General features: G+C 36.0%; 1 protein-coding gene across 4 annotated transcripts in view; it reads right to left on the minus strand.

Moving 5' to 3' along the window:
• Nucleotides 1–23,273, minus strand: part of ANO5 (anoctamin 5) — an 89,940-nt gene that overhangs the window by 4,008 nt on the left and 62,659 nt on the right. For all 4 annotated transcript variants that reach the window (XM_078433325.2, XM_078433322.2, XM_078433324.2 and 1 more), the window contains 9 exons: nucleotides 18,697–18,848; nucleotides 16,452–16,526; nucleotides 14,572–14,794; nucleotides 12,707–12,876; nucleotides 11,927–12,024; nucleotides 8,323–8,453; nucleotides 5,385–5,590; nucleotides 2,834–3,012; nucleotides 1,181–1,286 (listed from right to left, as the gene is read on the minus strand). In XM_078433325.2, the coding sequence (XP_078289451.1) occupies nucleotides 1,181–1,286; nucleotides 2,834–3,012; nucleotides 5,385–5,590; nucleotides 8,323–8,453; nucleotides 11,927–12,024; nucleotides 12,707–12,876; nucleotides 14,572–14,794; nucleotides 16,452–16,526; nucleotides 18,697–18,848 (1,340 nt within the window). The remainder of the gene's footprint in view (nucleotides 1–1,180; nucleotides 1,287–2,833; nucleotides 3,013–5,384; nucleotides 5,591–8,322; nucleotides 8,454–11,926; nucleotides 12,025–12,706; nucleotides 12,877–14,571; nucleotides 14,795–16,451; nucleotides 16,527–18,696; nucleotides 18,849–23,273) is intronic.

The raw sequence follows: 23,273 nt of genomic DNA on the forward strand, positions 1-23,273 counted from the left end.
TTTTCAGGGAAATAACTTTCAGTCTTCAATTCTATACCACTTAGTCATCTGTGTGGAAAGAAAAGAAATTTTCAATATTCAAGGTCTCAAAAATTGACCACCCATAATTTTCCTCAGAAAATTACTGAAAAATGTACTTCACCTAAATAAGCTAGTAAACCAAGAATGGGAGAAACATAGACTGCAGATAATGTAGCATATAGCATTCAATACAAGAGAAGGTGAAAAGAAGTCCCAGGATGATGGTGAGTCAGAGCTCACCAGATTAAAAACTGGTCATCAGAGCTGGATGATTAAAAACATTAATAAGAATAATAAATAAACAAAACTCAAAAATGAAAAAAAATCCTGGTGCAAATGACCAGACTGAATGGTGAGCTAAACTGATGATGTAAAATATGGGAATGAAACAGTGATAAAGTCATAAAGAACTGAGAGAAAGAGAAGAAAAACATGGGGAGGGATACACATAAGACTGCTCTCTTTTTTATCATGTAGAATCTGTGTCTGCTTGCATTAGACTTGTGTATTATTAGATTTCACAGCAGAGTGAAAAAGTGCCTCACCTTTATTTCTCTCCCTTATTGGCCTTCACATCTTATGATGTAGAACACTCAATATGTAACTTACCCAAATCCCCCCTCTGTATTTGTTCTCTTTGAACGCATGCCTTATATCCATAACAAGAATGGATAATCCACAAAGGGGGAAACATAATACAGTGGACAGAGCAGATGCTTGGGAGTGATATAGCTGGCAATGAAACTCAGCTCCAATATTAGCTGATTATCTTTAAAACCACTGCTAATTCTGCTGAGTCTCAGATTTATTTCTCAAGAGTCACTAATAAAGTCTAACTTACAGGGTTATTATTATAGTGCCTGGAATCACTATATAATAGAAACTCAGTAACATCAATGAGTTCTGTGTCCTTTTATCGACCTTGAGAGAAGAGGCCACATTTTTTCTTTTTTTCTTTTATATCACCTTGATATCTTCAACAATAGTAGGTGAATAATAGGGCAACCCATTGTACTGAAAATATCCCTAAGTTGCTTTTTAGGACAACAAATACTTCCTTCAAAATAATTTCCTGAGATAATTTTTTGCTGAGCAGACACCTTTAGAAACCTGAAGGCAGAAGACAGACTAGCTGGAATGCAAGTTAAGAAAGGCTTACTTCCATAACAATGATGAAAGTCATCTTGGCAGCAAGGACGTGCCAGTACTGCATATTATGAAAATATTTCTGGTCGTGATCAGGTGGATATCTGTAATCCCTGTACCTGAAAAACAGAAGTAAATGCCAAAAAAATTAGGTATGATTTCCAATAGAGACCTAGCATAAATTCTTACTATTTCTCTTAAGAGACATTTTTAATTGACTACAAAAGTCAAGTCATAGGAAGATAACTCCTGTTATGAAATGTTTCTTTTTAGCACAGATAAAAATCATGGCCACATATTACTTGTATCTAGTTTGGTGTAGCAGAAGACACAAGTGAAGCTTCTCACCTGACTTTCAAAGTCAAATTTCTCAAAAGAGTTACCAAAATGATGCTGTCTCTGTTCCCCCTCTTCCTACTCTTTAATGCAGTTCTATGCACCACTTCCCTGAAATGCATTGTCTCCTATCCTTAAACTGAAGAAACACACTAATCCTCATCTTTTTTGATCTTTAGATGGTAGGACTTGACATTGTTGACCATTTCTATTTTTTGAAACTCTATTTTCTTTTGGCTTATTTGACACTGCATTGTTTTTGTTTTTCTTACTATTCTTCTGGACTTTTCTTAGTGCTCAACCTTGGGGGCTCATTGTTTTCTACAAAGTTGCTAGAGATTGATGTTCTTCAAAGATTTAGTCCAACTAGGAAGTGATGAAATCTAGAAAACTGACCCACATCTATGCTCTTAAACAGTATACTATGATTCCTCTATATGCAAATATAAAATATAACAATGGTTTTGTCTACTGGTCTATCAACATTTTGCTGTTTCTTTGTTGGAATCCCAGATGAAGTAGCTGGCTTAAGGTTTAAGTTAAGTGGGGTGTGTGTGTGTGTGTGTGTGTGTGTGTGTGTGTATACGTATATATATATGTATATATTATATGTATATATATGTATATACTATATACATATATATGTATACGTTATATATATACACATATATATGTGTATATATATACATGTATACATGTACGTTATATATATACACATATATATGTATATATACATATATACATGTATACATATGTATATATATTTATATATATATACATTTATGTCATATATATTTATTATATGTAATCTTTAAGTCATAGGGTAAAAAGACCCTCACAGTACATGAGACACTGAATGTGGAAATACATTCACAAATCTAATTTCATGCTTCCTACACAGAAGAAACCCTTAAAGTGGGATGGATGGCGAACTTATCATATTATTTCTCCCTTTCTCACTCTCTTTTTAAGGACACATAGTTAAATTCAAGTAGGTTAAATGCATATATAATATGATCATGCTGTATGATCTATAGATACAACATTTTGGGACCAAGATGTATTTGTTGGTCAGAAGTCTTTCCAATAAATTTAAAAAATAAGAAACAATTCAAAATTGATGTCTTTACCCATGATATTCTTTTACTTTTGGACATTCTACTTTTCCAAACCAGATTCATATGATGAGTGAATTCCAAAATTGACGCACTTTACCCAGGATTTTTATTGCCCCAAATAAATCCTTCACATTGTAAGACAGGAAGAAAATGGAGAATTTAAAAAATACATTTAAAAAGCAAAATTAAAAGCTAAGAACGTAAGAGGGAACCTGCAAGTGGTGAAGTCTCGTTTCTCCCAAGGTGCAGTGTGGTTTGGAAAATCAGCTATCAGGAATGTTGACAGGCTGTCATTGACATATCCTTTCATGGGTGCAGTGGCATCCTTTGAGTAGGCATAGTAGTAAACTAAACGGGGAATGATGTCCGAGGTAAATGCAACAATAAAAGCCTAAAGAACAAAGTAAGAGGGAGATTTTGAGCTAACAATTTCATTTTAAGAATATCTGATTTGCATATATCTCAGTTCTATATGGATACAAATGATTAAAGTGCCATTACAAATCATGTTAATAAATGAGTCTTTGGCCTAAAACATGAAATAGGCCTTTTAAAGCATATGATTAGTATTCCAAGATTTCACAGCTAGAAAGTGGCTAAGGTGAAAAGTGAACCTAAATGCATCTAGCTCCAAAAACCATGCTCTTTCCACAATGCCTTGTTATTTCTTCCATTTATTTCACAGCATAGTTCTACTGTCCCTAACCAAATTCATTTGGCGGAATCAACTCTGTAAGCTAGGACAGTGTGTGTGCCTGCATCGGTGTGAGTTTGCACACGTGTGCACTATTGGTGGCTGGTGGGAAGCAAAGGAGAGATAGAAGACAATGTGATGGTAAATTGCCCAAAGTTCAGGGTAATTAATCTTAGTATTTAATTCTATAGGAATGGTATTTTCCCATTCTTACCTAAGCTCTGGAATTCCTGTTTCTTTTAGGTTAGGTAAGTCCATTTAAAACCATCTGGCTCTGCCATCTACATTGTTAGTGTAGATGCTTAAAAAAACTTTAGTTAGTTAGTAAGTTAGTTAGTTAGTTAGCTAGTTACTTATGTTTATTTATTTTTGAGAGAGAGAGAGAGACAGAGAGAGAGAGAGAGAGAGAGAGACAAAGCACAAGTGGAGGGCAAAGAGAGAGGGAGACACAGAATGTGAAGCAGGCTCCAGGCTCTGAGCTGTCAGCACAGAGCCTGGTGTGGGGCTCGAATTCATGAACCAAGAGATTATGACCTGAGCCCAAGTCTGTCAACTGAGCCACCCAGGTGCCCCTAAAAACTTTTAATATTACTTCTATAGCTACTGGTCCATTCAGGTTTTCTACCACTTACTGAATAAACTTTGGCAGTTTTTATTTTCTAAAAAGGTGACAATTTCAAATAGATTTTATAATTTATTTGAATAAAGGCACATATATAACCATTTCACAATTTTCTTACCTGTATAACTTTTTTCTTGTTTGAGATTGTCAGAGTTTTATATGTCTTTTCAATGAACCAGCTCTTGATTCACATAGGAATTATATTGCTTTTTTAATTTATTTTCTATTTTGATTATTTCTGATTGCATCTCTATAAACTCTTTCCTATTACTTTTTGTTGATTAGTTTTATGTTTTTCTTTAGTTTCTGAAATTATGTGCTCAGCTTATGCTTTCAAGTCTTCTTTTTTAATAATAAAAGCATTCAGGGGTACCTGGGTGGCTCAGGCAGTTAAGTGTCTGACTCTTGACTTTGGCTCAGGTCATGGTCTCATGGTTCAAGAGACTGAGCCTGACATTGGGCTGCACACTGACAGCACAGAGTCTGCTTGGGATTCTCTCTTTCTTCCAATCTCTCTCTGCCCCTCCCCTGCTCACACACATATTCTTTCAATCTCTCTCTCTCAAAATAAACTTAAAAAAATAACAAAAGCATTTATTGCTATGAATTTTTCTGTAACTATAGTTTTAGCTAATTCCTATAGGGTTTCATTTTAATTAAGCTCTCTATAATTTGAATTTTGCTTCCATTTTATACAATAAAGTTTACTTGGGAGTGTGAATGTTAGGTAGATTTTTTAAAATTATCTTTATTATTGACTTCAATTTTTATAACATTATTATATACAAATAAGTGTTATAAAATTTCTGCTTTGGAGAATTTAGTTTCATTATCATTTAAAAAATGTTTTTAATGTTTATTTATTTTTGAGAGACAGAGTATGAGCGGGGGAAGGGCAGAGAGAGAAGGAGACAGAATATGAAGCAGGCTCCAGGCTCTGAGCTGTCAGCACAGAGCCCCATGCAGGGGTTGAACTTGCGAACCGTGAGATCATGACCTGAGCTGAAGTTGGAAACAACCGACTGGGCCACACAGGAGCCCCTCATTATCATTTTTTAATAAGTGCTCCATAAGCAAAACACATTAATGTTTTATATTCTCTATTTGTAGTATACAACTCCTTGTATAATTAAGCTTTAATTGTGTTATTCAAATCTTTTATGCCATTACATATTTTCTGTCTACTCTGTCACATGCTATGAAACTATATCATGGTATTTTAAGGACAGTGGTTTTACAATTTTCTTTGTATTTCTAAGAGTTTGCATGTCATAAATTTCTCTATGTTGTTCAGTGCATAAAAGTGTAGGGATGGTTTATCATTATGGACTGTCACCATGATGAAAGCAACATAAATACATATTGAGTTAAGCATCATTCACATCTCCCCAACCCCAAGAAAACGAAATAAAATATGAAGCCGTCCAACCAAAATGGGTCCACTTACATTAGTTGCAACAGAAAGGACAGCCATTCCATAAAGAATGTCTTGCCAAACACCTATGCTATGAGCTTTAGCAGCTACCGGTCTCCTGTACTGAGTTGTAAGTTTCCAGGCATCTACTCGGATCTCTATAATATTATTCAAGAGAGCAAGAAGAGGAGCCAAAGGAAAAGAGGCCACAAATAATGTGACAAATCCAAATTGGATAACTGTAGGGAAAAAAAAATAGTGAAGTCATTATTATGAAAGAGAAAAAGGGGAACATTCTGCCCAATACCTCCAACTCCCTCCTTTTAGAGGGATCTACACCAGCAAAACCCTCCAGGCCTCTTTCCATCTGCCTACTCCTTCCTCCTCATTGGAAGCCTAGTGACTTGTTTGCTTACTAGAATAGAAAGGAGAAACTGAGCATGTACAACTCAGTTCTTTCCTGGCTGTTTCTTTTGACATCTGCTTCTCTGAAGAAAGCATCTCCTCTTGTCAGATAAGAGATTCTCTTTATTCTTTTTAAACATAGCCTTTTATTTTGGGCTATGTTTATGCCTATGCTGGCCCAGCCTTTACACTGGTATTGGCACATTAGTGGGGTAATCAAGTTTTTCTATCTTGCTAAATCTGTGAGATCAAGGATAAGGACTGATTCATTTATACGCTTCCAAGAGCCAGCATGTGTTGGGTATATAAACATACTCAACTATAATAAGCCTTATGAATGAATACATTATTTAAGGTTGGTTAAGGTCCTGATCCTCTATACTATCTTGACATCTTTCTTTTTTTTTTTTTTTTTTTTTTTTTAATTTTTTTTTTCAACGTTTTTTATTTATTTTTGGGACAGAGAGAGACAGAGCATGAACGGGGGAGGGGCAGAGAGAGAGGGAGACACAGAATCGGAAACAGGCTCCAGGCTCCGAGCCATCGGCCCAGAGCCTGATGCGGGGCTCGAACTCACGGACCGCGAGATCGTGACCTGGCTGAAGTCGGAGGCTTAACCGACTGCGCCACCCAGGCGCCCCTCTTGACATCTTTCTAAATAAATTTTATTCTCTTCTCTTTTCTAAGTCTTAAGACTTAGCATCTATGTAAGTTAGCTTCTCTTCCTATTTTTGTTTGCTTCCAACAACGATTAAGGTACAAGAATCCATTCAACTGGCAGTTTGGGCTTCCCGTGAGTGAAAAATGTAATAAGAGAACAGGAATGGCTTTCCACTAAAGGGAAAAAAAAAAAGACTCTTCCACGAGTCCTCTATTTTTAGATGAATCCCAAGTGTTTCTGAATTTCAACTTTTATCACAAAAAATTCTCAAAATAATCAGTCTTGCCATTTACTAAATCTACTGAACACCTCTACTGAACTAAGAGACAGAAAATTCAGAGGAAGTGTTATGTAGAAACAGCTTGAATTTTCTGGGTTCAAATCCCAGGTTTTTACCTAAAATCTTTCAGCCCATAACACAAATTATCCTATCCAAATTTCAGTACCCTCTAAAACAAAATGCAGTGAATAATGACTCCTCTGCAGAACGTTTCAAGATTAGGGATAATGTTCATTAAACAACCAGAATAAACTAACTCTTAGCTGTGTCTCAATAAATGGTAATTAATTTTCTTATGACACCTTGATTTCATTTTTTTTAAATTTCAGTGATAATCCCTAACGCATCTATGCACAAATGCATTTGATACTTACAAATTTAATTAAAAATTACAGCCTCATCACCCCTAAAGCAAGGACTGCCCAATTTTACAGTCAGCTATATGAAACAGACTTCTCTCAATTTGTCTTAAATTTACCTATTTCAACCCAGGTATCATGTGTATGTATCACAGTGGAGAATCAATAACAATTTCAGGTCATTTTTTCATTCTATCATTATGGGATTAGAGAGTAAGTGAAGAATATTATTCCACCAGAGAAGCAGAGAGGGTAACTTGAGAGGAAACACTCAGAGGTTAGAGTGGAGAGAGCCAAAGCATAAGAGACTCTTAAAAACTGAGAACAAACTGAGGGCTGATGGGAGGTGGGAGGGAGGGGAGGGTGGGTGATGGGTATTGAGGAGGGCACCTGTTGGGATGAACACTGGGTGTTGTATGGAAACCAATTTGACAATAAACTTCATATATTTAAAAAAAAAGAGGGGAAACACTCAAGTAGACTTTATAAGTAGTCCTCAGCAATCATCCTTCCTAAAATTTCACCTCAAAATCTCTTCTCCGTTCAATCCTTAGCATTTTTATGCATTCTTGTATTCAATGTGAGCTTCCCTTGCACAACTGTTTTTAGCCTGCTTCTTTTCAGCCTGAAATAAAGAACTTACCTAAATGTATGTCAGACTCTGGAAACATCTTTCAACTTATTCTCTCTCTGGGCTGTCGGTGTGGCAAACAGGACAGCCATGCAAGCTAATCTGAGATAGGAATTTAAAATTTTTTTTTTAACCTTTATTTATTTTTGAGACAGAGAGAGACAGAGCATGAATGGGGGAGGGTCAGAGAGAGCGGGAGACACAGAATCGGAAGCAGGCTCCAGGCTCCGAGCCATCAGCCCAGAGCCCGACGCGGGGCTCCAACTCATGGACTGCGAGATCGTGACCTGAGCCGAAGTCGGCCACTCAACTGACTGAGCCACCCAGGTGCCCCTGAGATAGGAATTTAAAAGTAATCCATACTTTATGTGGTTCAACAATCTTAATGTTCAATTGATAGGAAAAACATCTTTACCATTGGTGTTTTGAAATTAAACTTCATTCTGCATTCTATTTGGTAAGGATATAAATACTGAACCAATCTTTTCCATATCCATCCATGTGTCTTTTAACCTACCATCCAATAATTTATTGGACACCTACCATGTGCAAGGCAGGAAGAAATATAAAGAGTTGGAAAAACACTTACTCTACTCAACCTGACTCTATGTTTCAAGACAGTGGTTAAAAATTACCTGTTTCTAAGTACTCATAGAACAGCCCAAGAGATCCAAAAGTTTCAAGGTCATGATCCTGCTCCCATCGACTGTATAGCTTTTCGGAATTGGTCCGAGCTTTTCGACGTCTCCACCAATTCAGAACCATACTGTTGGAAGTGATAAAAGTAAATACATGATTAGAATTTAAAAGTAAGGGGTCAGAGAATAAGGGGGTTAGATCTAGAAATTGGCAGTAAGACAGGGTAGGTAACTTAAGATCACAGAGCAAGGAGAGATGACTATAGCTAAAGTTGAAATAAAAATCTAGAGTTCTTTTCATAACACATGCTGCGGTCAAAGTTCTTTATTGGGGTGATAAAGAAAATAAGACAACCCTGACTCTCCCCTATGAAGATATATTTACTCAGAGACAGTTCTGTTAAAGAGCATGTGGACAAGAGGGTCACCATAGCACCTTTTTTTTTTTTCTATTTAATTTATTAACCTTTATGTTGTCATGAAGAATGCTCAAGGAAATGAGAAATTGGTTACAAGAGAAAATATATGACAAAGGAAACAAAGAGGCTTATCTAATATGTGAAAATAAATGCAATAATCCCAAACAAAATATTGCCTAACTAAATTCCATATTATTTACAAAATGATATATTATGATGTTAGATTACTTTAAGGAACAAAAGGGCTTTTTTATTAGAAAATCAATCAATGTAATAAGTCACATTAGCAGATTTAAGTAGAAAAAGATAAAATCACGTTGACAAATGCAGAAAAATTCATTTGATACATTTCAAGCACCTATTAAAACCTCTATATGACATAAAAGTAGGAAAAGAAGGAAATTACTTCAATTGGATCAAAAGCATCTACCAAAATCCTGGGGTGAACATCATCCTGAATAAGGGAAAGTCACAGCAAAGGAAACAACTAACAAACCAAAAGACAACCTACTGAATAGGAGAGGATATGCATATGGCTTCTCTGATAAAGGGATAAAGATACGACAATATCTTTTTTATTTTTAAATGAGGTGTAAGGTCTACATTGTTCCAGCAGCTTCTTCAATGAACTGCTTTTGCACCTTTGTCAAAAATTAAATGGCTACATTTGCATGGATTTATTTCTGCAATCTCTACTCAGTTCCACTGATCCATACATGCATTCCTTCACCAATCTCACCATCTTGATTAATATAGTTTCATAATAATCCTTAAAATCGAGTGGTGCAATTCTTCCAACTTTATTTTTTATCAGAATTGTTTGGCCTGTTTTAGTTCCTTTGTCCTCTATATCAATTTTAGAATCTGCTTGTCTATAACTATAGAAATTCTGCTGATATTCTGATTGGAATAACAAATCTATATATCAATTTGGGGATAACTGGCGTCATTACTAATTTGAGTCTTCCAATCTGTGAGCACATTTCTCCCCAAATAATTTTTTTTCCACCAGGATCTGTAGTTTTCAGCATATAAATCCCATATATTTTAAAAATTTGTACCAGTTATTTCATTTTATTTTGGTGCTTACTCTTTCTGTACTGATCGATGATTTTTGCTTCCCATACTTTGATTTTGTGCTCTTTTCTTGCTCAACTACACCTTTCAGTAGTTCTTCCATTGAGGGTCTATAAATGTAAATTCTTGTTTTGATGTCTAAAAGTGTCTTTATTTCACCTGCACTTTATAAAACAGTTAAACTGGTTCTAGAAATCTAAGGTGTGCATTAATTTTACTCCAAATCTTGAAACGACTCTACCGTCCTCTGTATCCAGTGCTATGAGTAAAAAATCTGTTGTCAGTGTAGATGATACTCTTTTTTCTTCTGGAAGATTTTAAGATTGTTTACCTCTCATGTTCTGGAGTTCCACCATAGCATATCTGGGTGTGAATTTAATTTTATTTATCTTACTTCATACTCCGAATTTGTTTTCATTTCTGAAACTCATGTTTTCCTTCAGTTTTGGAAAATTATCAGCAATTACCTAGTCAAAAAATTTTTCCCTCCCACCATTTACCCATTCTCTTTTTTCTGGAACTACTACTAAGTTGATGTGGAAGCCTCCTAATATAGTCTCCTGTCACTTTATTTTTTTAATCTCATTGCCACTCTATTGCCATTTGTATAACGTGGGAGTGTCTCAGTACTATTTTCCAATTCATTAATTCACTCTTCAATTGTGTCCAGTCTGCAATTGATGTCACCTATTGTACTCTTTATTTAAAGTACAATTTTTTTCATTTATGTATAATTGATTCTTCTTACTGTCAATTTATTCTTATTTCATTTATATGTTTTTATTTAAATTCTTTCCTGATCCTTCTAAATGACAGTATCACTTCCTTTTATGCTTTTAGGCTTTGCCAGAAGCTTCTAGCTAGAGTTAAGTTCACTTTCTAAAACTTGATTTTGTTAGCAGTCTCTGTAGCATTAAATTTTATCATAAGTTATGGAATTTTGGTTTCTGTAGGTTTAATTTTACTTGTTTATTTTTTCTTTTACTTCCTTGTGTGTCTGTCTCCTTTCCTCTCTGTATTTATTCTCCTCTTGTGTTTGGTTTAGGGGTTATCCCCATTCTGCCCTCCAGATCTCAGTTTACAGCTAGGACTTAAAAGAGCAGCTTAGAGTTATTTCCCTGGGGCAATTGGGATGCAGTGCATCAAATACTGTTTGAAAAGATAAGTCTATGTTCTTCCTTTGTCAGCACATGAAATAGAACCCCAGGAGTGCTACAGAACTGTAGGGAGAAGTAGGAGCAGAAGGGGAGGGTGTTCTCAACTTTTTCATATAAGAAGTGAGAATAAACCCAATCCCTAACATCAAGTACAGTTACACTGGCCAAGCCCTAGTCCTAAGTGGGGCACTTAAGTCCACTTGACACTATAGGTGTTAACCTTGGCACTGTCATTTCCTAACTGGGAGACCTGCAAGATTACAGGCTTATGTTTCTTTCTCTTTTTATCCATGGAAATTTTCAACTTATATTTGAGATCAACTGTCATTCTGGTTTTCTCTTTTGATAATGTATTCATTATTGCTATGCTTTTGGACCAGGGAGCAATTCCTTCATATACTAAAACTTCATTCATGACCAATTTTTGTGCCTAAGTGTGTCCATGTCACAAAGTTTATTTATTTATTTTGGGGGGGAGGGAGGGAAAAGAGAGAGGGAAAGAGAGAGAGCCCGACATAAGGCTTGAACTCATGAACCATGAAATCATGACCCGAGCAAAAATCAAGAGTGGGACACTTAACTGACTGAGCCACTCAGGTGCCCCTCACATGGATATTTTTAACAGAGTGTAACGTTTAGTAATCTTGAGAAATAATATGTGACGTATAGAATAATATACAGAGGATACAATATTTAGATTTCCCAAATGAATCTCCACAGGAGAGAGGGATAATACCTTTCCCTCAACTTCACTCAAGCAATAAAAATCCATATTTAAAAGCCTGTGTTACCTAAATGCATTACTATTGATTAAAAGTGAGTTTTTGTTGTTGTTGTTGTTGACTTAAGCATTTGTTAACAAAGATACCATGATAATCAAAGAATTCCATCTTCTTCCAGAAGAAAGCTCTTATGGTTATTTAGGAAAAACTTGTAAGTCATACATACGGATAAATGGCTTCTTTAATGTTTCCAAAGATCTGTTTCCCAGTCATTATGATGGTCAACTGGGTCGTCAATTCTATTAGACAGCCTCCAGGATCACACTAGTCAGAGGCAAGAAGAAAAAAGAGTGAATGATGAAAGATAGACTTTGGCAAAAAAAAAAAAAAAAAAAAAAAAAAAAAAATCTCAAACCAAAAGACTACAACCTAAAGATTTTAATGGGAATGGATATTAAAGGGGTATAAAGAGATATTTAGCTCAACAGTTTCAAGCATGTTCATTAACCAGTTATGAGATAGCTGCATTAGATTCAGATTTCTGGTCTTACTCTTAGAAGATTCTTTATATATTTATATCTGAATCTTTATATTTGGATTGGGGCTGGAAGTTGTTATTTTCTCCACATGATTTAGATACACAACCATGTATGGAAACCACCTACTGGTCTAACTCTGTAACCCATGGTGGAGCCATTTCTGCTATACTTGTGGAACACTGTCATTCATCCTTTGCAGGAAATCTTCAGGAATATAAAACATACTTATCCCATTTTATAGCTCATATTTACTACTAAACAATAGGTACAATATCACTTCTTGCCCAAAAGGAATTGGAAAGTCTATCAGATGACAGGATTGTGAGACCAATACTTTCTGTGGAGAGAGTTGGTGTCTTAGACTTCTCTTCAATCCTGATAAAATCTGAGTTAGTGCTGGACACACAAAAAGTATGTAGTTAATTATTGAGTTACTAAAGCCACAAACCTCTCAAGAGAATTCCTACCTCTTCACTTCTCCACACATTAAACAAATATGTGTATTTTCCGGGATAGCCCACGAACTTCCCTTTAAAGAAAGCTACATAGAAGCAGGACGAGTAAAAATTTACAAACTGAAACAGGAACATTTTCAAGGTAAGACTGCTCTCATATTCCTGGTAAGTTCGAGGAATTTCTGTTAAGAAATAAAACACCAAGGTTAAATTATGTGCCTTCCTGTTTCTCTTTAAATTCTGTATTCCCTGGTTCAAGTCATATTATTAGTCACATTATTCAGAGAACCTGTTGAAATGTGACCCACTCTTCATTCTAACAGACCAATATCAAGATTTGTGCTCGGCTTTCTTTTTTTTTTTTAATTTTTTTTTTTTTAACACTTATTTATTTTTGAGGCAGAGAGAGACAGAGCATGAACAGGGGAGGGTCAGAGAGAGAGGGAGACACAGAATCTGAAGCAGGCTCCAGGCTTCGAGCTGTCAGCACAGAGCCCGACACAGGGCTCGAACTCATGGACCGTGAGATCATGACCTGGGCCAAAGTTGGACACTTAACCGACTGAGCCACCCAGGCACCCCTTGTGTTCAGCTTTCTATCAGAGACTTTGTATTAATCTAATCACTGGAGAAGCCTAGGAAGCAGTCATTACTTTATTTAGATGGTAAAATACTTGCCTGGAATCACACAGTCAGCATATGGCATTTAAACCCTTATCAGAACGGCGAGCATAAGCCCCCTTATATATCATATATCCTGAATTCCAAAGATACATAAATATAAAATTCCCTTCACACCACAGAGAAGCATCAGTAGGTGTAAAAGAGTCAGGGAGCATGTTTTTCTGAGCTGATTATCTCCCAACAGGATGAGCTGTTCCAGCCAAATTGGTGACAGCTTCAATAATACTGAAATAGTAACACATATTATTCTAAAGACACAGATAATTCCTCTGCATTGCTAAAAAATCTCTAATGTGAACACAAGTAATTTTTCTCACTGAAAACTGATTTTTTAGATGCTTTGTTTTTAAGTGCTATCTGCTAGATATTTTGTTGTTGTTATTAGCAGAAAAAAAGCAGTAAAATTGAGAAAGAACTACAAATTTGAGGATAGCATTTAATTAAAGTTGCTTCCTAGTGCGTACTCCGGTGCTCGGTGAATACTGTGCTCTTTCTGGTTATTGCTGCGCACAGTGATGGTGTCCTGACTTAGAGGAGGGAGCTGAGTGCACAGGGGAAAAGCTGAGGTCTGGAGAGGGATCTCCGATCTCATTTCCAACTTGCTGGGGGGCAAGACCAGAAACAACTGTGCTCTGTACTCCTCTTCTGGACTAAATCTCCATTTCACCTGTGACGCCTTTACCATCCCTCATGGTTGTGGGAGAACTTTTAATCATTTAAAAGGAGAATAATCCAGGATCTAAGACACGGCAACTGAAAAGAAAAGCACTACGTGTAAGATTTACTCAGGAAAAGCCGACTGTTCTGTTTTTCCTACAATGGTTTTCAAAATCAAATACCTTCTAAAAACCATACACAGGAAATAAAAATTACCTGTGTCTTGAGGAAAGTGAGGATTTTACTTAAAATTCAACTAGCCCCCTCAAGGGAGGATTAAGACAAAAATACTCAAAAAAGATCTACAGAGTCCTAATTCTTCTGTCTAGTTCTTTTTCTCGCTTTCACTACATTGGGCCTAAATAGACTTTTGGGGGTTCTGAGTACCAGCCTATGCATCTACCTGTAGAACAAAATTGCTTTAGAACTTTAAAAACTGCCTTAAATATGAACACCCCAGGGGATGATCCACAGTGGATATATACCACTGGCGGGAATGCTTTTTCAGTGTTACACAGATGATCTGGCCAGCTTACCCATTTTTGTAATCCACGCAGATATCTTTTCATAAAAGAAATTCAAGATCAAGATGACGATAAAGTTTAAGCAGGATCCACTGAGTGATGTAGTTATCTGGGGAGTGAGGAAACTTTTGACATGCTTAAAGGATGCTTCACTTTCCATAAAGCTAGCAAATGTAGCAAAGACTGACAGGCGGTACACAATCACAGCTACCATACAGGCAATGACAAGAGCCATCTGGAAATGGGAAAGAAGGAATCGGTCACTGGGTCTCTGCATCTCTGCAATGTGTACACATCTGAAACATAACTAGTCTCTTCATCTCGTCATGTTAAGGTTAGTGCCTCTGACATGGAAAGCAGACCAAGCCAGGCTCTCTCACGACAGGTGGCAGTAAAAGAACACTGCCAAGGAGAAAGGGCTGGAGATAAGACAGGACCTACAGTAGCAGCAGTTGGGGGAGCCTAAAACAGAAAAGTAGCCATTGCTCATCTTTTAGGCCCATCCTCTACCAAGCACTAGAAAACTATCCAGAAGACAAAATCCTGCCCACGGCCTTACTTATTCTTAAATGATTCTTGAGTTAAAAATGTCTTGTTTTGTTTTGTTTTTGCTTTTTTTTTTTTTTTTAAAGATTATAAGAAAAAACAAAGATGCCAGGGACTATTTGTACAAGGCTCACAAAGCCTAAAATACATCTGGCCCCTTGACAGAAAACATTTGCCAACCTCTGCTCCAAACAGGTGGTGTGAAAACCATGTGCTTTCCCAAGAAGAACACAGTTACAGATTCTATTTCATTACCCCTCAGAGTGTTGCCATCAGTGGTCTGATATGCCTGGTCATTGAGATATTTGTATAGATTCTGCATAAATTTTAAACACTTCCCATATTGGAAAAACAGAAAGATGTAGGGATGCCTTTATCTCAATGATCGGAAAATTTGATTTTGAAAATTGAGGGACTGAATCAAGTTGAATGAGTACTAGAAATAAAGGTTAGAACAATCTTTCTGAGACCATATTCTATATTATTTCTTAAGTAGTGCCCTGAATTGATTATTGCCCCCTCCATTTACTCTATCATTTCTCCTCAGTGACTGTTATATCATCTAAGAAAACATACATTTAAAACAGAAAAATCAATTCCTTTAACTAGAAATGTTAAAATATTATGGGATAATATGCACTGGTAAGGTTAAACTATAATCTACAGCTGCTAATTATTTATATTTCAATGATGCTAAACTCTCAGGGGGTAACATTGCTTCTTTTCCTAAAGTTAAAGGCCAACTGTAAGAGGGCACAGATTTGGAGAGTGGAGGGCAGGAAATAAATTGTGGTGATGGAGGAATGAATCTATTAGTTCAAAAGCATGGAGAAAACCTGACTCCCTCACAATGGGATATGCTAATTAAATTTTTCAAACAGAAGTAATACTTTCTTCTATTTATTTCAGCAAGAAAATAAATTTCAATAGTATATGCTTTTTGTTTGCATTTTGTGTAGCTATTTTAAGTGGAGATAAAGATAAATTAATGATTAAAACCAAAACACTAACCAGAGTCTGCAGACTATAAGTTTGTTATACTGTTGAGGTTTCAAGTTATCACCTAATTAATGAAGTGCTAGGAGAGGGGGAAGGACAGTTTCTGAGATGAAGCCTCACTGTCTCCCCCCAGCTCTTTTCCCAAGGTTCAATTATTCCCAGGGTTCAATTATGGCACCTCCACATAGATCACACTTTATTTTATATAGAAGCTGTATTCGAGATAAAAGGACTGGGGACGGGGAGGAAGGAGAGGGACTCAAGAGTCACTGCAGATGAAACTGCTAGAATAATCTTCCTATGACTGCATGTCAATGACATGAGAGCAGTTGTAAAAGAATGCTCACCCATAACGTCACCGTAGCTCCTGATAAAAAATACCATGGAAGGCGACTATATAGAGGCATGTAAGGTTCCATCTCCTGTAATTTAGAAGAAATCACAGCAACATCAAAATCTACCCACAAAGTTGGGACTCCAAAAAGCAGTCAAAACCACAAAATCCAGTGAAAGTAGAAACCTCCCCCAGAGAATCCGCTACAGCTCATGGGAAGCTACATTCTAGCATTGGTTCCTTCCCTTTAAGTAGAAGCCTTCTACTACTCTTAGTTGACAGATTTTATACATAATATGAGCCACAATGGATACATACTATTTCCTCAGTGTTGAAATGGAGTGATATTCAGGCCTGACAAGTCTGAGGGCTGCTGTTTAATTTGAAATGCTTTAATGATATTACAGTTTTATTCTAACTGAATTCAATCAAACTGCATCGCTCCCTAATTGCTGTGTATGATATTAAACAGGGTGCCTTCTTTACACTTAACAGGATTCTGTTTTTCCACACAGTTCATGGGCCCAGTCTTTTCTACCTTCATGTTTTTAAGTTATTAATGGAAGATATTAATTATATCAGCTGAAAATTTTCTCCTATATCAAGAGGTAGTTAGATCTTATCCAAAAAAAATACTGCCATGTAGTAAAAGAATAGCTGTCAGCAGAAATCTAAATTTTGTAATCCTATCTAAAGGATAGGATTTTTAGATCTTGAGGATTTTTAGGGAAGACTGAATGCAAACATAACTCAACAGGCAAAATAGCCCTCCAAGTACTCTACTGAAACCCCGGATGTGTGTGCATGTGTGCATGTAGATGACTATGTACATGTGTGTGCATGTGTGTCCAATACGTTTGCGTCTGTGTATGCATATTTGTTTGTGCCCATGTGTGTGTCCATGCATACAAATATGTGTTCCCAGTACAGACTGAAATGTGAGGGTTCTGGTTGTACTTAACCACTGAAGCACTGCAAGTGAGTAAAAAATCCCTTGGTTTCAAAACCATTAAAGTGGGTGATTCACAGTGGATCAATCCACACTGTTTTTCAGCTGGTTTCAAATGTAAATAAACATTCAGTACATATTGTTTTTATGTCAGTAATTTTAGGTCTGCTTTTAGTTTTTTTACACCAAGAAATAGGAACAGATACACTTCATGTCATTAGGACAATGTCTCTTTTAATATATTTTCTTAATGTCATACAGCCATCCAAGTTGTTAATGTATTTTCTGAGGTGTTTTTCCCCTTTGCTCAATTACCGAATTTTTTGCAATGTCTCAATAAAAGTTAATAAGTGTTTTGTGAATGCCTAAACTGTGAAAATAATTTTGAGTATTATACCACAAGAATAGTGTCCTGAACAAAGTAGGAAAATCTACTTTTCTGGTTGTGTTAGAGACATATTCTATTCACCTTTAACAGCATCAAGCAACGCAGTGATTATAGATTATGGAAAGGTAGGGACGCTAAGAATATGCAGCCAGGAGTCTGGTCTTTGAAGGCAAAATACCTTCTATTTTCCCATTAAAAAAAAAAAAAAAAAAAGAATTACCAAGAAGTCAAATTACTCAGTCAGCAACATACAGGTGATTTGCCAGTTAAGGATCCCCAAATCTAGACTTTACTGCCCAAACACTATTGCAATGATCTTCCCATTATGATAAATTGAAAAGGACTAGATGAATACAATGTGGTCTAATAAAACAATCACTCATAAGTCCACTATCTTATTACAATACTATTTAAATTTTTGCATATTAACTTAGTATCATATCCATGTGTATATATATACCATATATATATATATACACATATACATATATACATGTATATGTACACATATATATATACACATATACATATATATATATATATATATACCCACACAACAGACACATTATTTTCCATTTTCCTTTTACATCATTTATTACAAACCCATGCTATTTCATGACACGATGCCTCGTATTTGCTGCAAAATAATCTAGTTGCAGGGAGGAGCAAGTGTAAACGAATCAAGATTGTCCGTGAATTAATATGAATTGAAGCTGGGTGATGGGTCCATCCTGGGGTTCATTACGCTTGTCTATCTACCTTTTTTTTTTTGTATATATTTGAAATACATATTAGAAACAACTAAAGAAGTTTATAAGATTTATATGTTGGAGAATATTTTAAAGGCAAATTAAAATATGTGTAATTATTTGGGAGGTATGTCCATTGAGATACGCTGCCCATTTCAGTTTCCTAATCTACCTTAGTTACTGCATTTATTTTCCTGTGTTTACACATAGCTTCAAATTCAGGTCTCAGCTGAAGCTGCTGCTGTTCCTCTTCAAAGTCCACCAGGTCCCACTCATATTCCATTCTGGCTTGTCGCTGTTTCCAAAACTCCAAAAACAATGTGACTGTAGGCAAAGAAATGTATAAGAACAAATATAATCAAGAGATAGGGAAATCAAGTGAACAAAAAAAAGAACCCGGTGCTTTTCTCTACTTTAAAAAACCATTTTGGTTGAATGATGGCTCTCTGTCACTACTCTAATGACAAAATTATAGAATTACAAATGTTGTCTTAATACTATGTAGAAACACTGAAACAACTCCTATATAAAAATTCAAGTTAATTTCTTAGCAATCCCTGCAAGGAAGAAAAAAATTCAGGCACATTACTCTCTCTTCATTCAGATAATCTGAAAGAATGTTTAAACTTAACCTTTTATTAACACCTAGACTTTGTTTGCAAGCTTTTTACTGAAATCATTCAATGTACATATGTATGTATAATTTTAATAAACTTTCAATTGAACCATAACATATTTACAGAAAAGTACATAAAACACAACTGTACAATTTAAAGAATTTTCACAAAATAAACACTCTCGTGGAATCAGCAACTGTATCAAAAGGTAGAACATGACCAGCACCCCAGAAACACTCCCTTATGACTCTTCTAAGACATAAGTGTAATATCCTGGCTTCTAATATTATAGGATAGTTTGGCCTGTCTTTGAACTTTACGTAAATCATGTCATACACCATACACAGGTAGTTTTTGTGTTAGGTTTTGTTTTGGTTCAACTTTGCTTGTAAACTCAACCTATATTGCTGTGTGCAGCAAAAGTTCACTTATTTTCATTGCTACATAGTATTGCATTATGTGATAAATCACAATTTTGTTTATTATTGGGTTCATGGACATTTGTGCTACTGCCAGGTTTTTTGCCATTATAGCATTGCTGTGAATATTCTTGCACGTGTCTTTTGGTGGGCATATATCTAAGAATGGAATACTAACACAATATTAACTTATAATTTTATCACCTGTGAAAAATTCAAATCTTAATGTTTATCTGACTCATTCCCTACCTTTTAAATAATTATAAGGAATTATGAATTCTATCTGTACATCTTTACAGTCTTAATTATATCTTCCCTTAAGTATCCTTATAGTCATCTAACTGATCTCTCTGCTTCCGATATCCCTTTTTTTCAATATAAATATATCCCCTGGCTACTAAAGAGTTTTATTTGTTTATTTGCTCATGTATACATTCATTTATGTATATTTTCCTCATTTTTTAAAAAAAATTATTTTATCGTAAGAACACTTAACCTGCTTAACAAATTTTAAGTCTACAATACCTTTATGTTGAGTATAGGCACAATGTCATACAGCAGATTTCTAGGGCTTTTTTTATCTTACTTAACAGAGACTATATGTCCATTGATTAGTTACTCCCCTTTTCCCTCACCTCCCTTAACTCCCAACAACCTCCATTCCACTCTCTAATTCCATAAATTTGACTATTTTAGATATTTTATGTAAATGGGATCATTAAGGATTTCTCTGTCTGTGACTGGCATGTTACACTGACCATAATGTCTTTAAGGTTCATCCATGTTGTCACATATTGCAGAATTCCCTTCTTTTCAAGGGTGAATTGTATATCATATGTATATATCAACAGTGTGTGTGTGTGTGTCTGTGTCTGTATGTGTGTGTGTGTGTGTGTGTGTGTGTGTATGGTGTACATATATACCACAGTTTCTTTGTCTATCCATCAATGGACAATTAGGTAGTTTCTACATCTTGCTTATTATGGCTAGTGCTGCAATAAACATAGGAGTGCCGACATCTCAAGATCCTGATTTCAAAGATGTGGAATAAATACTCATAAGGTGATATTGCTGGATCATATAGTAGTTCTATTTTTAGTTTTTTTTGAGGAATTTCCATACTGTTTTCCAGCTGCACCATTTAGCATTCCCACTAACAATGTACAAAAATTCATTAGAATTCTCCACATCCTCACCAGCTCTTGTCTTTTGTTGTTTTGGTATTAGCCATCCTGACAGGTGCAAGATGATATCTCATTGTGGTTTTGATTTACATTTCCCTGGTAACTAGTTACACTAAGAATGTTTTTCATATACCTGTTGGCCATTTATATATATTCTTTGGAGGATGTCTATTTGAGTCCTTTGTCCATTTTTTAATAAGGTTATTAGGGTTTTCTTTTTGTTTTGTTTTTTGTTTTTGTTTTTGTTTTTGTTTTTGCTATTGAGTTGTAGGAGTTCCTTATGTATTTTGGACATTAACCACTTAGCAGATAAATGATTTGCAAATATTTTCTGCCATTCCATGGGTTGTCTTTTCACTCTGCTGTTTTCTGTGCTGCAAGAAACTTTTTAGCTGATGTAGTCAAACTTGTTTTTGGTTTTTGTTCCCTGAGCTTTGATGTTATGCCCAGGAAATCAATGCCAAGACCAACGTAATGAAGTTTTCCCTTATATTTTCTTCTAGGAGTTTTATATAGTTTCAGGTTCTACATTTAAGATTTTACACAATGCTGAGGTGATTGAGTATAGGATAAAGACTCAATTTCACTCTTTTGCATGTGGATGTCCAGATTTCTCAGCATCATTTGTTGAAGAGATTATTCCTTCCCCATTGTGTATTCTTGGAACTCTTGTTGAAGACTAGTTAACGATATATGTTGATTTCTGAACTTTATTCTGTTCCACTGGTCTGTATATCTGTCTTTATGCCAGTGCCATACTGATTTGATTATTGTTGCTTTGCAATATATTTTGAAATCAAGAAGTCTGATGTCTCCAGCTTTGTTCTTCCTCAAGATTTACCTGGCTATTTCAAGACTTTTGTGATCCCAGGGGCACCTGGGTGGCTCAGTCAGGCAAGCATCTGACTCTTTAATTTCAGCAGGTCGGTCAAGCATCTGACTCTTAATTTTTGCTCAGGTCATGATCTCACAGTTCATGGGATCCATGGGATCCAGCGCCATCCTGTGCTGCATGCTGACAATACAGAGTCCAACTGTGATTGTCTCTCTCCCTCTCTCTCTGCTCCTCCTCTGTTCTCCCCCTCTTTCCTTCAAAATAAATAAATAGAAACTTCTTTAAAAATTAAAAAAGGGGGGGGGGGCTCCTGGGTGGCTCAGTTGGATAAGTGTCTGACTTTGGCTTAGGTCATGATCTCGCGGTTCATGAGTTCAAGCCCCACGTCAGGCTCTGTGCTGACAGCTAAGAGCCTGGACCCTGCTTTGGATTCTGTGTCTCCCCCCTCTCTGTTCCTCCCCCACTTGCTCTCTCTCTCTCTCTCTCTCTCAAAAATAAATACAGATTAAAAAAATTAAAAAAAATACTTTTGTTATTTCATGTGAATTTTTTCAGTTGTTTTTCCTATTTCTGGTAAAAAAAATGCCACTGGGACTTTGATAGAGATCATATTGAATATTTAGGTCACTTTGGGTAGTATAGGAAAATTAATAATATTAAGTCTTCCAATCCATTAGTATGGGATGGCTTAATATATTATTCCTCCAGGGGCACCTGGGTGGCTCAGTCAGTTAGGCATCTGACTTTGGCTCAGGTCATGATCTCATGGTTTATGGGTTCAAGCCCCATGTTGGGCTCTGTGCTGACAGCTCAAAGCCTGGAGCCTGCTTCAGATTCTGTGTCTCCCTCTCTCTCTGCTCCTCCCCCACTCACACTCTGTCTCTCTCTCTCTTTCTCTCAAAAATAAATAAACATTAAAAAAATTTATATTATTCCTCCAAATATTTAGAAGTATAATATTGCTTGCTTTGCATTGATTTCAGTTTCCATGGGTTAGTTACATAACACCAGTCCCCCAACATGACTCAAATTTCAGGTACCACAGTATATTAACTATGAACTGTTGCATAAAGTACAAATTTTGCTGTTAGTTCCTCAAACCACAAATCACTATATAAATAGCAGACGTGTATCATGATTAGTGACCAATCACATCACTTTAAATGCCGCTGGTGTTTGAACGCTGCATATTTGTTAGTCAATTAATGTGCAGACAGCAAAGCATGTCTTTGTATTTCCTCCTTGCCTTCCACGTGGCATTTTACAAAAATGGGTACTAAAAAATAGAACTGATGAGCAAAGATGTAAGTACATCAAACAAATGGAAAATGAAAACAAAACATAAATGGAGTTATGGAAGAATAGAAGACTGAGAATATTGACATTGTTGCCATTTGAGAGACTCTGTACATATACAACCAGAGGAACTTAGCAAAGGCAAATCTGCTGACATAAATGAAGAAAGCAGTTGTGAGGAAGAGGGATGTCCCATAGGAAACGGTGTTGGCAAAAACTTCAGCTTAAAGGAACTCTCGGTGATAGTTCATTACAATGAAAACACAGAGGGTAAGTTAATGCTCACACCAGAATGTTCTATCCTTGGGATACCTTTGCCACCTGTTTTCCCTTTCAAAATCCTATTTTAAAAAATCCAAATCAAATTGCAGGTCTTCTATAAAAGTTATCTCAATTTC

Source organism: Panthera onca, chromosome D1 (assembly GCF_046562875.1).
Source record: "Panthera onca isolate mPanOnc1 chromosome D1, mPanOnc1 haplotype 2, whole genome shotgun sequence".
NCBI classification, from domain to species: domain Eukaryota; kingdom Metazoa; phylum Chordata; class Mammalia; order Carnivora; family Felidae; genus Panthera; species Panthera onca.